We start from the raw sequence: 14,660 nt of genomic DNA on the forward strand, positions 1-14,660 counted from the left end.
AGAGTGCGTTCTGGCTTTTCCATAAAGAGCTTCACCTGGGTACTTTCTGCATGCGGTGTCTGTTTTTGACGTTGGTGCTGGGGACTGAATTTGGGGGTGTGCACACACTAGGCAAGGGTTCTGTGGGTAGAGATTTAGCTAACTTGCCTTTTTTATTTATTTGAGGCGGTGGCTCAACTAAATGGTCTAGGCCGGTCTTGAACAGGCTACCCTTCTGCCTTATCCTCCCATTAGCTGGGATTACAGGCTGAGCCTCCTACCTGGTTCCAGCATGCTCTCAGTCAGCATCTGGCGGTTGAAGGGGTCAGTGGGGGAGTTCAGAAGATGCCGCAGGATGATGGAGCGGTCCATTATGGTGCCAGAGGGCAGTCTCACAGGGTCGGTCATCAGGGTGTCCATCAGAGGGTCTGCAGAGACAAAGCGTAGCACACTAACCCATGGTGGAAGCTACGACTGAAGAAGCACACTGTCCAATCAGTAAGAGATACAGTCAGAGAGAGAGCTGCGTACAGACCCCAGGGTCCCTGCATCCAGGAGGAGAAAATAGCAAGGATGGACAGCCGGGAAGCAGGCCCCTGGGACAGGACCCTTTGCCTGAAAACCAGACTCCTCCCTTTAGGAAGGTAGAGCCGTCTTTAATAAAGTCCTCATGGGTATCTGGTGAAATCACACTAAGGACGTTCATCCTTTAGTCTACACTATAAGTCAAAATTTGTATACATAATTTTAGACAACTCTCAAAAAAACACCTATAGCATGCCACCAAACAATTAGTCATATTAGTCATAGAATAACCCCCTGAAACTGCAAATAAGCCCCTAATGAAATTCTTTCTTTTATAAGAGTTGCCTTGGGGCCAGGCAGTGGTGGCGAAGGCCTTTAATCCCAGCACTCAGGAGGCAGAGGTAGGCAGATGTCTATGAGTTTGAGGCTAGCCTGGTCTACAGAATGAGTTTCATGACAGCCAAGGCTACACAGAAAAACCCTGTCTCAAAAAACCAAAAGGAAAAAGAGTTGCCTTGGTCAAAATGACCTTTCACGGCAGTAGAACAGTGACAAAGACAGCCCTCTCAATGCCACACACTTCCCATTACACCACAGACATGGACATGAGCAGTAACTTGCCTCTAAACTCATCCGGCGCATCGCTGTAGTCAATTTCTGCCCGTGCATTCTTGGCCACTATTTCCTCCACTTTCTCAGCAAGAAGCTTAAACTTCTCTATTGCAATGGTGGATTTGATTCCTGCCTTCCGCATCTTTGAAATGACTTCTTCAAACAGCTCTTTGCTGTAGGATCGCTGCAGATGAGGAAAGGCCGTGAGATGAGAATGGAAGAAAATCTTTAGAAAATGTCTTAGTGCACTGGGTGGTGGCGGCGCACGCCTTTAATCCCAGCACTCGGGAGGCAGAGGCAGGCGGATCTCTGTGAGTTCGAGGCCAGCCTGGTCTACAAGAGCTAGCTCCAGGACAGGCTCCAAAGCTACTGAGAAACCCTGTCTTGAAAAAAAAAAATCCAAGTGCAATGCATTTGATCTTTTGCTCCTAAAAATTACAACTATAAATTCTATATTCCAGTTTCCCAACAGATTGTGCCATGTGCACAGACAATAATGAATATAGTCACGAATGCAGACAGAGAATGACATGTGCCAACTGACTGCAGTCATCTATGGAAAAGGCTACTGGACCCAGAAAAATGTGAATTTTTATACTATGGGAGCTAGTAAGCACTTATTTTAAAATTAAGCTACTAAAAAGAAAAAGAAACGTAGTTTATTTCAATTTTTGTGGAGCGCTGTACCCTAGAAGCCCATGAAACCAGGTAAATTCCAGTTTTCTCACATAAAGGTGAGCACAGATAAAAATCAAATACACACCACTGCCTGATCACAGCGACACTTAGGGCTTGCTTTGCTCTAGTCACCGTCGATTCTCTAGGCTTGCTTTGCTCTAGTCACCGTCGATTCTCTAGGCTCGCTCATGCCTGGCACGGTGGCCATCACATGCGAACTCCTTCCTGCCACTCAAGGGGCTGGAATGGGAGGATGGAAGGACGTCTAAGGCCAGCCGAGGCTAAATGGTGAGGCCCCATCTCAAAAGATCACAGTAACAAACAACAACAAAAAAACCAATCACCAAGCACGCGAGAACACAGCCATCCCTGAACCCAACGCTATTTAACGTCAGATATTCTACAGCACTGGACCACTCCAATGCTGTGGGATAATCTTTTGTACACTGAGTATGTATGCTCTCATTGGTTGGTAATAAAGCTGATCTGGCCTATACCCAGGCGGAGTAAGACTAGGCAGGACAGCCAAACTGAATATACAGAGAGGTGATGTGGGAGGTCCTTCTGTGTATGTGCTGCTTCGTCAGTTGATGAATAAAGCTGCTTCAGCTAATGGACAGGTAAAGCCAAGCTAGATAGAGAGAAAACGTGGGGAGCCAGGGAGATGCCATGTAGCCGCCAAAGGAGCAGGTCTGAACATTATCAGCAAATCACAAGCCTCATGGCAAAATATAAGCTATTAGAAATAGGTTAATTTATAGTTAGAGTTAGTCAGTAAGAGGCTTACGCCATTGACCAAATAATTATAGTATGTATTAGGCCTCAGAATGGCTAACAGGTGGACAGGACAGAAAAACCTCCATTTACAGAGAAGAATAAGTGCAGAGTAAGAGAGAGACACGAGCTAGCCGCTGGGGAAGAAAGATGCTAGAGGACAGAGAAAGCCAAGACACATGGCCGATTTAGGGTTTTTGCTCACATGGAAAAAAAGGATTAGAAACATACACTAAGGACACATTGAGACAAAAAGCCTTCTGAACGAGTAGCAGTGTGTTAAAAAAAATCTGTGTAGGTTTGTGAGAGAGAAGAAAAAGGGTAGAAACAGTCACAGGTTAAAAACGACTTAAAATAATAGTAAAGAGGCAGGCGGTGGTGGCGCACACCTTTAATCCCAGCACTCTGGAAGCAGAGGCAGGCGGATCTCAGTTAGAGGCCAACCTGGGCTACAGAACGAGTTCCATGATTGTTACACAGAGAAACCCCGTCTCAAAACAACATAAAAAACAACAAAACAAAACAAAAATAAAGTCCATTTTAGGGACTAAATACAATAAGCGAAACAAAGATGGAAAACACAGAGTCTGGATTACGTATATTATTGTGTTTTCTTTAGTCATTTTGACTGTTAATAACCAAATAACTACTTAGAGAAATTTAATGATAAAAACTGCTAGATTAAACCAACCTATATACTTTAAAATATCCTGACTTCAAAATTTAAGTCAAAAGATATGTTACTTAGGTAAAGAGGTTCTGCTTTTATTTCTATAGGAAATGAGAGCTCTGGCGCTGTTGGATAATGCTCTTGCACACTGTAAAGATTTGTCACTCATATTAGCTTAATAAAATGCTGATTGGCCAGTAGCCAGGCATGAAATATAGGTGGGGTGACCAGACTAGGAGAATTCTGGGAAGAGGAAAGGGAGAAGAGTCAGCCACCAGCCAGATGTCCTGTGAATTTCTGAGCAGGATCCACACTGACACCTACATACAGACTCATCTCATAGCGGCGTTCTGCTGCAGCACTGGACCCCTTCCCCATCTACCTACCCCTGCCTCCTCGGTGCTACAATTCAAAAACTTCCATTTCTAAATAACTACATAGCTCGCTTGCTCTGCATATCCACCCTACCCTCACTCACCACACCCACAATTCCAGCAATGGAGAAGCAGCCAGCTACACAGAGAGACCAAGTCTCCAAAAAATAAGCATTGAGGCAGTGTGTGGTAGCACACACCTGTGGCTGCAGTACTCAGGAGGGTGACACTGGAGGATCGTGGGTTCAAGGCCAGCCTGTTTCAAAAATTTTAAGAAGATGGAAGCATATACAGTTCTTCTGTTTTCACTTATTCCTTTGGGTTAGATACAGGGAGACTGTTAGACTGTGTAAGGATGGAGAACACTGCATGAGTCAGACTGGAATGTTATGTGTATGAAGATAGAGACTTGGAACCAACACCGCAGCTTCTTGGCCTTTAGGTAGAAGGGAGAAGAATCTGCCCTCTACACCAAACTATGGCACAGGCTAGACCGCTGCCACAGATCTGCCCTCTACACCACACTATGGCACAGGCTAGACCGCTGCCACAGATCTGCCCTCTACACCACACTATGGCACAGGCTAGACCGCTGCCACAGATCTGCCCTCTACACCACACTATGGCACAGGCTAGACCGCTGCCACAGATCTGCCCTCTACACCACACTATGTGCTCCTCTGTGCCCCACTTTCCTTATTTTAAAACAAAGAATTTAGTAGAAACTGAGTCATTGAATCAATGTAAACATGAGAGGTGGTCAGAAGTGGTACACAGTTAATAGGAGCCACTACTATGCTCAAGATGTCCCAAACGTCATGGTCATCTGTGTGCATGATGGCACACATCAAAGTACCTGAGGGCAGAGTTTGAGATCAGGAGTTCAAGGCCAGCCTAGCCAAGAGGAGACCTTATCTCAAAAGACCTGGGAAAAAGTAGAAGCAGGACCAGAGACCAAGGAAGGAAGGAGCCCTTGGTTTTCCTTTTTAAGAGCTCTGTGGCTGGACTGAGGACTGAGCCCCGGACTTTGCACATCCAGGTGCTCTATCACTGAACTACATTCCCAGCCCAGGGTTATTTTCAGAATGATCTCAGTAAGTCCAGGTTAGCCCTGAACTTGTGACTGTCCTACTTCTGGCCTCCTGGGTATCTGGAATACAGGACTGTGCTACCAGGGGAGCCCCTTTTGTTTCGACTGTGACATCACAGAGGGAAGGTGTGGAGAACAGTATGTTCTGTACCAGTGGCTGACCTGACCCCCAGTCTCTCTTCATGAAGGACAGGGAGAGATGTGAACAGCAGGAGGCATGGCAGCTCTCAGGCAGAGTACCTAGGAAGACCTGCATTTCCTGAGAAATATCAAAAGTCCCACTTTTTCCTGCATATGAAGTGGGGAAAACTCAAGGAGAGAGAGAGAGAGAGAGAGAGAGAGAGAGAGAGAGAGAGAGAGAGAGAGAGAGAGATATGCATAGGGTCTGCCAAGAAGGTGCAGTCAGAAGATTCAAAAGTGCACAGCCCAGTGATGGGTATCAGGTCTCCTGGGAAAGGCCCGCTTCTCACTCACCTGGTCATCAGCAATGGCTTTAGCAAAGCGAGCACAGTCCAGCTGCAAGTAAATATCTGTCAGTTGGTCCAACAGCTTCTTTGGCTCAAAACCGTACTTCTCTGGGTTTTCAACTTTCAGGTCCCGGCACTTGGGGCCACACAGCTGCTGGAGGTTAAAGTTCAGCATGGCTGCTAATCGGGGTCCAAGTTCCTAGGAAATGAGAGGATAACAAGACAGGTCAAGCTGCTGAGAATGTCGGGGACCAGAAACTCCCACTCAAGTGAAGCCACAGTAACTGGCTAGTTTAAGCTCCAGAGAACCCTGAAATGTGCTGTGCAAATGCTAGAGAAAGCTGATCTGAAAACCCTATAGTCCAGTGTGGAGCAGTCGGGGACAGGGAAGCAGCAGACACAGCTATAGTCCAGTGTGGAGGAGCCGGGGACAGGGAAGCAGCAGGCACAGCTATCGTCAGTCCAGTGTGGAGCAGTCGGGGACAGGGAAGCGGGCACAGCTATAGTCCAGTGTGGAGCAGCCGGGAACAGGGAAGCGGGCACAGCTATAGTCCAGTGTGGAGCAGTCGGGGACAGGGAAGCGGGCACAGCTATAGTCCAGTGTAGAGCAGCCGGGAACAGGGAAGCGGGCACAGCTATAGTCCAGTGTGGAGCAGTCGGGGACAGGGAAGCGGGCACAGCTATTGTCCAGTGTGGAGGAGCCGGGGACAGGGAAGCGGGCACAGCTATAGTCAGTCCAATGTGGAGGAGCCGGGAACAGGGAAGCGGACATAGTTATAGTCCAGTGTGGAGGAGCCGGGAACAGGGAAGCGGACACAGCTATCGTCAGTCCAGTGTGGAGGAGCCGGGAACAGGGAAGCGGGCACAGCTATAGTCCAGTGTAGAGCAGCCGGGAACAGAGAAGCGGGTAGAGCTGCTGGGTTTCTTGGCTATAAGAAGTGCTTAAGCCAGCCAGTAAAGAAGGTAGAAATGAAGGCTGAAGAGATGGCTCAGCTGTTAAGCACACTGGCTTCTCTTCCAGAGGACACAAATTCGGTTCCCAGCGCTCACAACAGGGAGCCCATGACTACTGGGTAACTCCAGCTCCAGGGGCTCTGACACTGTCTTCTGACTCCAGAGGCACTGGCAAACATGTGGCAACATTGACCCCAGCACCCACTTGTAAATACAATGAATCTTAAAAAAAAAAAAAAAGAGTAGAGCTAGTACTAGTGGCCAATTCCAGTCAGATTCTTCTTTTGTTAAAGTTTTATTTGAATATGGCCATTATTTTGTAAATATAGCTTTATTAGAAAACAGCCCGGCTTGTTTATGTCCAGGCTATTAGCATGAGCACAGCTGACAAATTGCCCAAGACATGCAGTCTACGCATCTTCAAAGGGCTTCGTAGAGAATGTTAGTAAATCCCTCCTGCACATCCTTGAGGGAAGCAGGCAGTGGACGGTGGGCTGTTTTCTCCCCACTGCTGAGCTGAGATCTGCTTATCAAGAGACAGGAAAGGACCCAGTCTCAGGCTGCAGACAGGCCACTGGGTGACAGGGCCTCTGCTGGAGGCAACATGAATCATGTGATGAGCAAGGAGGAAATACGAAGAACTGGAGGACACACGGCAGAGCTCACATGAGAACTGGAGGACACACGGCAGAGCTCACATGAGAACTGGAGGGGACACACAGAGCTATCTGTTGACAGGCCTCGGCTCCCTTTGATGGCCCCTCTCCTTGAACCGCCACACCACAAAGCATCACAGCTTCTTACCGGGGTGGTCAAAACAAGCAGGTCTCTTAGAGTATACTGCTCAGATTCAACCTCAGAAATAGGAGCAGGTGGATACTGAGATGCCTTTGACCAACCACAAGCCTCAATCAATTTTCAATGGCCTCAATGTTACAAAATTACTCAGTTCTCACTGGCCTTCAGTGGCCTTGATGTTACAAAGTTACTTAAAAAGCATCCAAGACATCTATCAATCATTTTACTTAATGTCCTCCATTATACTTTTATGATACAAAAAAACCAGAAATCAGTAACAATAAAATTGTGTTACAAACCCATAATCCAGTGTTGTGTAAACAGAAAAAAGCAAGCCACCTAGAAGCCAGCATTTGAGTACATGTTAAGGGGTCTCATTTTAGACGGGTAGAATAGCACGTAATGTGTTATCAACTGATAGAACAAAATTAGAAAGAATTTCACCACTGATTGCTGTGGTTAAAATTAACAATTGTGCTGAGTTCTAAGTGCTGCATGTGTCACCCCAAAGATAACACAAGCACCCCAGTTTCTACTCACTGGTCTGAGGAACGGCTTCTGGACTTGCTTAGTGAGGAGATGGAACATGTCCACGGTTTCAGTCGCCAGCGCGAGATAAGATCGTGAAACACGCTCATCCTGAGAAAGCTGAGATTGCCGGGCCTGCTGCTGATCCTAGGAAACACCAAATGGTTGCCAAAGAAATTTCAGTACCAGCCACCTGCTCATAAAAACGTCAAGTGCAAAGGAAAAACAAGCTGGCTCACAATCTAGATTGTAATAAAGCCACAGTACTCTGGGAAGGAGGAAATGACCACACCACCAGCACACTGTCCACACAGCCTTCTAGACATGTAGTATGGTGGGCGGCGGTGGATTACAACCCAGGACCTGGCACATGCTAAGCACAGGCTCTACCACTGACCTACACCCCCAGCCCTGGCCTGTTACTGACTGTGGGATTTCCCTCTGTATGCTGTGAATATCACTGGTGAATAAAGAAACTGCCTTGGCCTGTTGATAGGGCAGAAGTTAGGTAGACGGGCCTCCCAGAGAAAGATGCCAGGCAGAACTTTACCCAGTAAGCCACAGCCATGTGGCGATGCACAGAATAGAGATGGGCTAGTTTAGGTTATGAGGTAGCCAGAAATACGCTATTGGCCAAAGAGTATTGCAAATAATATGGTTTCTGTGTGATTATTTCAGGGCCAAGCAGTCAGGAAACATATAAGTGACCTCATGAGAACGGCCACACTGAGTTCCAGGAAGGATGACTCAGACTATCAGAGTACCTGATACACACACACACTCGAGCTACAGAGAGGGTTCACTCCCCTTACAAACAACTTTCACTTAGTCATCAACATTAAAAATATTGTATTGAGACTAGGGTTGGAGAGGTGGCTCAGTGGCTAAGAACACTGGCTGCTCTTGCAGAGGACCCTGGTTTAATTGCCAGCACTCACATGGTGGCTCACAACCACCCGTAACTCTAGATCCAAGGGATTTGAGGCCTCCTGGACTCCACAGGTACCAAGTATGCATGTGGTGTAAGCTTGCACATGTAGGCAAACATACACCTAAGTGCCTGCAGACGGCTACTGTGCGAACTGCGAGACCCGGCACCGCCAGGCTGCCGTTCTGTACAGCTCCAGCATGCTTACCTACAGCACCATCCTTTGCTTCCATCCTGCCACAGACCAGGAAATAAGGTAATAAATAGACTTTGATTCATGGGGGAAATCGGTAGAACAATGAAAGCTTTGCAGCCAGCTCATCAGCTAAGGCTTAGTCATTTTTTGAGATAGGGTCCCACGCAACACAGGCTGGCCACCAAAAAGCTACACAGCTAACGAAGACCTGGAAGTTCTCATCCTACAAGATCACATGTGCACGCCACTACATTCAGTTTAGCAGACCTGTGTGTGCATGTTCACATGTATAGGTAATACAAAGTTAAGGCCAGAGAATAACCTTATGTCTTACTCCTGGACTATTCCCAACACATCTTTTTTTTTTTTTAAACAGTTTTTTTCACTGGCTTGGAACTTGCCAAGTAGGCAAGGCTAACTTGCCCCAAGGACCTCGCTGTATCCACCTCCTAAGCAGTAGAATTACAATTGTGAGCTACCACACAGCTTCCAGGCCTTTTTTTTTTCCAGGGGAGGGTCAGGGCAAACATCTGGAATAACTGATATAGGCCAGTGAGCACCCCTGGGCCTGGTGCTACAGTCCGTGCCTGGCAGAGACTCTGCAGTAAGAATGGGGAGCTGCCCAGCTCTCCATGGTCTAGAATGAGCCTACTGAGAAAAGGCTGCATCAGGAAAGACACAGGGAGAGCAAGGCCTCCGTGTCCTCAGTGTCAGTCTGAGTGCCAGCTCCTCCATTTGTAAACACTCTGTGGGCTCTGACATAGGCTGGAGCAAGACAGACAAGGAAAATTAGGGGAACACTTATTTACAACCGGCTAGAAGCCTGCAACTTTACTACAACTGATCACACAAAATCACCTATGGAGACGAGTGCTGTAACAAAAGACACCTCAAAGACGGTAGAACAACAAACCTTTTGTGCTTAGGGCCAGAATGTGTGTGGCCTTGAGTATAACTGTGTTAGCCCTTCGTTTTCATCCCTAAATTTAAGCAGCAGACCTCACAAAACCACCTCACAGTTACATTTATAAAAGGTAATTCTTCTAAGATGAGAGAAATAGCAAACCAGTTCATCCACCCACCCATCTATATATGCGCATTTTACTGATTTTTTTTAATGTGAGCATATTATGCCTAGATGAATGTCAGTGAACTAACTGTGTACCCGTGGAGGTCAGAAGAGGGTGCTGGATCCCCTGGACCCGGAGTTACAGACAGTTGTAAGGTAGTATTGGATGCTGGGAGACAAGCTTGAGTCAACTCTCCAGCTCTTGGTTCATATGTTTTTATTTAATTTTAAAAAATAAACTTTGTGTTTTGCAAATTACAGCACTGTAACATGTGCTACAGAAACACACAATCTCCACTTTACAAACATCTAAGGTCAAAGGCTAGCCTCACAACCAAAAGTATAAAAATAAGCTGGCTGGAGCCTGGTGGTGGTGGTGGCAGCACACGCCTTTAATTCCAGGATGCAGGAGGCAGAGGCAGGCAGACCTCTGAGTTTGAGGCCAGCCTGGTCTACAGAGTGACTTCCTGGATACCCAGGGCTACACAGAGAGACCCTGTCTTGAAAAACCAACCAACCAATCAATCAAACAAAAAAAACCGAGCTGGGTGGCAGTAGGGCACACCTTTAATCCCAGCACTCAGGAGGCAGAGGCAGGATCTCTAAATTCAAGAGTAGCCTGGTATACACGGTGAGTTCCAGGACAGCCAGGGCTACACAGAGAAACCCAGCCTCAAAACAAAACAAAAAAACAAAAACAAAAACTCCTAACACACCCTTCAACCAGACAGCCAGAAAGGCTGACAGTGATGGTGAAGGATTAGGGAGGCTTTGGGGAGAGAAGAGTGGTATTGGGGTCCCAACAGTCTGGATGCACAGCACTGCAGGAAGAGGGGACAGCAAGTGCAGAGAAGCCAGTGTAGAAGTGGGGCGAGATCAGAGGGGGTGTCCCTATGCTATGTGCACCAGAAAGGGTGGAGGCTGGGAGCCCAAGACTGTACTGCAAGTACCAAGGCCAAACGGAATAGTGACTAAGACAGCAGAAAGGCCACATACACCCGGAGTACTGCCAACGGCAGGGATACAACCACATCCAGTTTAACCCAAAGCTCCACGCATGTAGGGCAAGCGCTCTACCAGTGAGAGCTTTAGCTCACGGAGATAAAAGAGCCTCCAGATGAGGGAGGGAGCAGAGGAGAAACAAGGTGACCCAGCATTCAGTAGAATGAAGCTGCCATTTACGGTTGCTGACTGGAACTCAGAGAGGAGATTTAAAGGACAACATGGACAAGCCAGGATTGAGGGACTCATGCACAGCCAAACGGCAGAGCAAGCCAGCACTGTAGAGGTCCGTGGGCAGAAGTGCTCTCGGCAGTGGAGCTGCACTTGCAGTCTTTAAAATAGCACTGGAAAAGATGAGATCACCTGGCAGGGACTTCAGGCAGAGTCATCAGAGAATGTGCAGGTGTATTTGGCTGTGTGAGGAGTGGAGGGTTAGTGTGTTGGGAGGGGTTGGGGTATAATGATGACGGAGACAGGATAACACGGGCAGACACATCACTGCTGTGAAATGAACAGTGTCAGGCACAGTTGCTTATTATAGAGTTTGCTACGACATCAGATATCAAAGCTTCAATATTCTTCAGCATCCTGCCGGTACCCCACTGAGAAACACTACCCAGGGGAGGGGTGGGGAACACTTAGAAGAAGCAGAGGACTGAGCCCTAAATCTACCATTGCTCAGAGGCTGGGGGATGAGGAAGTGGAAGGCGGGCAGCAACCTTGGATCAAAGCTCAAGGAAAAGTTGTTTGTAAAAAAGCACCTTCGAGACATTTATGCCTTTAAAAACCCATTAAGAGAAGAATCAGTAGTATTTGTTGTCTCAAATAAATGCACTGACTAGGATAAAGAGAGTGTGCTTCAGGCCCAGAAACCAACCTCTAAGAGGTCTCCACTAGGCAGCATGGGAGGGTTTACAAGTACTGAAGAGGAAGTCAAGTGAGGTGGGGCCATGCAGGACACTGACTTCGTACAGCCAACCATTCGGCTGGGTTTGGACAGAATGGGGAGTATTCTCACACATTAAGGACAGGACATCTGATGCTTGGGAAGACCAATGAAACACTAGAACACTGCACACTGAAGGCTAGGTCTGTCCTGGGCTATACTGCTTACAATGTCCTTGTAGGTCACAGACCCAGCCCACCTCGAATGAAAGAGCTGAGGCTCTTTTGATTTGCCTTATTTGGTTTCTCAGGATGGTTTCAACAGTCTGGAGCCTGATTAGAAGTTAGGGCACTCTGGGAAGGTACAAGGCAGCAGGGCCGCGTAGATTCTACCCCAAGAGAGATGGGAGCAAACAGATGAGGAGTATCTAGAAATTAACCGGAGCAACAGGCAGAAGACACGCAGTGGGGCAAACGTGATCCAGTGGAAAAGCTGCACTAACTCAACAGTGTCAGAGGCAAGGGCTGTGGGGACAGGGAAACAGAGAGCCAGGCAGTCGTGGACACCCAGGTAGAACAAGATGTGAAATTCTCATCAAAGCTGCAGGAATACTTGTAATGAAAAGCTTCCCTAAACTGGGGTATGGTAGTACATACCTTTAATGTTAACTATCAGAGGGCAGAGGCAAGGGGATTTCTGTGAGCTCCAGGCCAACCAGGAACAGGGGTCACAATGATACTCCACCTTGGGAACAGAGCGGGGGGGGGGGGGGTGTCCCTTAAATGCCCTTCAGTGTCCTACAGTGAAGACACTTATGACAGGATGTCAGCACTGTCACTGTGAGCTCAGGCTGCCACAGGTCTCTCAAAGGGCAGACCCTAGGGGAAGCAACTCTGACTCTGAGCCAACCCATTTATGATATTCCTAGGAGCTGTCAGGGTCTGCTAGGTGTCAGAAGAGGGCAGTGGACGTTTACTGGCACAGCATGAATTTATCATGGAACCTGGCAACTAGGCCTTTTTCTAACAGTAACGGAATGGGAAAACCAAGGAAAAGCTCCAACAGAATCCTAGGAGATTCTCAGCCATCTACAGAAGGCCATGTGAACAAACCCAGCAGAGAGAAGCCTGGAGATTTATTTCCTGGCTACCACACAAGTCAAAACACACACAAATAAACATTCCTCTAAACAGTCCTTTAACTAAAAGGCAGGGAAAGTGTCCACAATGCATTGGGAAAGGCTTCTCATTTCTCATTTTTTGGATTTAAGATTTTATATTAAAAATATGTTGGTGGGCCGGGCGGTGGTGGCGCACGCCTTTAATCCCAGCACTCAGGAGGCAGAGGCAGGCGGATCTCTGTGAGTTCGAGACCAGCCTGGTCTACAGAGCTAGTTCCAGGACAGGCTCCAAAGCCACAGAGAAACCCTGTCTCGAAAAAACAAAAAAAACAAAAACAAAAAAATATGTTGGTGGCTGGTATAGGAGGTCCTTCTGTTTGTGTGTTGCTTTCATTGGTTAATTAATAAAGAAAGTGCTTGGCTTTATAGGGCAGAACTTAGGTAGGTGAAGAAGACAGAACTGAATTCTGTGAGGAAAAAAGCAGAGAGAGAGAGAGAGAGAGAGACAGAGACAGAGAGAGAGAGCGAGAGCGCTGCCATGGAGCCACCAGGTCAGACATGCTGAATCTTTCCCAGTAAGCCACGACCTCATAGTGATACACAGATTATTAGAAAGTGGTTAAATCAAGATGTGAGAGTTAGCCAAAAAAAAGGCTAGAGCTAATGGGCCAGGCAGTGTATAAATGAATACAGTTTCTGTGTGATTTTTTTTTCTTTAAAATATATGTTTATTTATTATGTATACAGTGTTTGCCTGCATGTAGGCCTGCATGCTTAGAAGAGGGCACCAAATCTCATTAAAGATGGTTGCGAGCCACCATGTGGTTGTTGGGAATTGAACTCAGGACCTTTGGTAAAGCAGGCAGTGCTCTTAACCTCTGAGCCATCTCTCCAGCCCCAGTTTCTATGTGATTATTTCAGGTGTAAGCTAGCCAGGCGGGCGGGACAAACAAAGGGACCTGCTCTCCCTGTAACAGGAGGCTTTAGAATCCAGAACATCCCCTCAGGACAAGCCTGTGTCCTACTTCTGAGCTTTACCTTCACCCTCTGAAATTATATACTGACACATACATAAATTTTTGTTTCTACAAATATGTGTGTCTTGAATTTCTGTGCATTACATGTGTGCAGAAGGCGTGAACCATCAGAGATGACTTAAAGGCACGGTGAACTGCCAGATGAGGGTGCTGGAACTGAACTTGGGTCTTCGGGAAGAGGAGTAAGAGCTCTTAACTGATGAGTCACCTCTCTAGTTCTCCACACAAGACTGTTTTTAAAAATGAGAATCTGGCTTTGAGGGGAGGCCTGACAGCCAGTCTGAGGATAGTAAGGAACATTCTTGCCTGAAACTCCAGCACAGAATGAACTTTTTCTCCCCAGGGGTTAGGGGCAGAACTAAGGATCAAATTCAGGACTTAAGCAAGTTAGGCAAGCCCTTGACCACTGACTTGACCACTGAGCCACACCCTCCACCCCAGTCTTAGCTTCTGAAGAAAACCTTTAGGAAGCTGTCTCCTAGCTCAAACCTGAAATGGTACTTCGTGGAAGCCTACAGGTAGGAAAGTCCTAGCAACTGAGATCTGGTGTCTCCAGGCAGCCCTGCAGGAGCAGCCCCAGAGCCAGCCCCAGGCACACTCTGCAGCGCTCTGCAAGCACTAAGGCCGCCCTACCCGAGGCAACTGGTCCCACTGCTCTTTGTTCTTCATCTCCTCTTGCACTTCATGGATCCGCTTCAGCGACTCCAGACTCTCGTCCAGCAGAAAGGTCGTGTCGTTTATCAGCATATTGATGTAGCGGACGAACTGCTTTCCAGAACTGAAAAGGCAGTGAGACAGCGTGGTTACACATGTGGCCGGTCACTGAGAACGTGAGCCTCTGCCAAGCACCAACCGGATCACCTGGGAGACTGCAGGCCCAGCACATACATACACATCAACTCTCCTTAGACTTTGCTATTGTCTTTTTTGCTGTTTTGTTTTGTTTTGTTTTAAGGGTCTACACAGCCTCAGG

The 14,660-nt window shown here is 47.4% G+C and overlaps 1 protein-coding gene across 5 annotated transcripts in view; it reads right to left on the reverse strand.

The window, feature by feature from the left end:
- Ube4b (ubiquitination factor E4B) overlaps positions 1 to 14,660 on the reverse strand; it is a 106,651-nt gene that overhangs the window by 1,489 nt on the left and 90,502 nt on the right. For all 5 annotated transcript variants that reach the window (XM_075946610.1, XM_075946609.1, XM_075946608.1 and 2 more), the window contains 5 exons: positions 14,321 to 14,465; positions 7,462 to 7,596; positions 5,177 to 5,368; positions 1,126 to 1,300; positions 261 to 407 (listed from right to left, as the gene is read on the reverse strand). In XM_075946610.1, the coding sequence (XP_075802725.1) occupies positions 261 to 407; positions 1,126 to 1,300; positions 5,177 to 5,368; positions 7,462 to 7,596; positions 14,321 to 14,465 (794 nt within the window). The remainder of the gene's footprint in view (positions 1 to 260; positions 408 to 1,125; positions 1,301 to 5,176; positions 5,369 to 7,461; positions 7,597 to 14,320; positions 14,466 to 14,660) is intronic.

Source organism: Microtus pennsylvanicus, chromosome 13 (genome assembly GCF_037038515.1).
Source record: "Microtus pennsylvanicus isolate mMicPen1 chromosome 13, mMicPen1.hap1, whole genome shotgun sequence".
NCBI lineage: Eukaryota > Metazoa > Chordata > Mammalia > Rodentia > Cricetidae > Microtus > Microtus pennsylvanicus.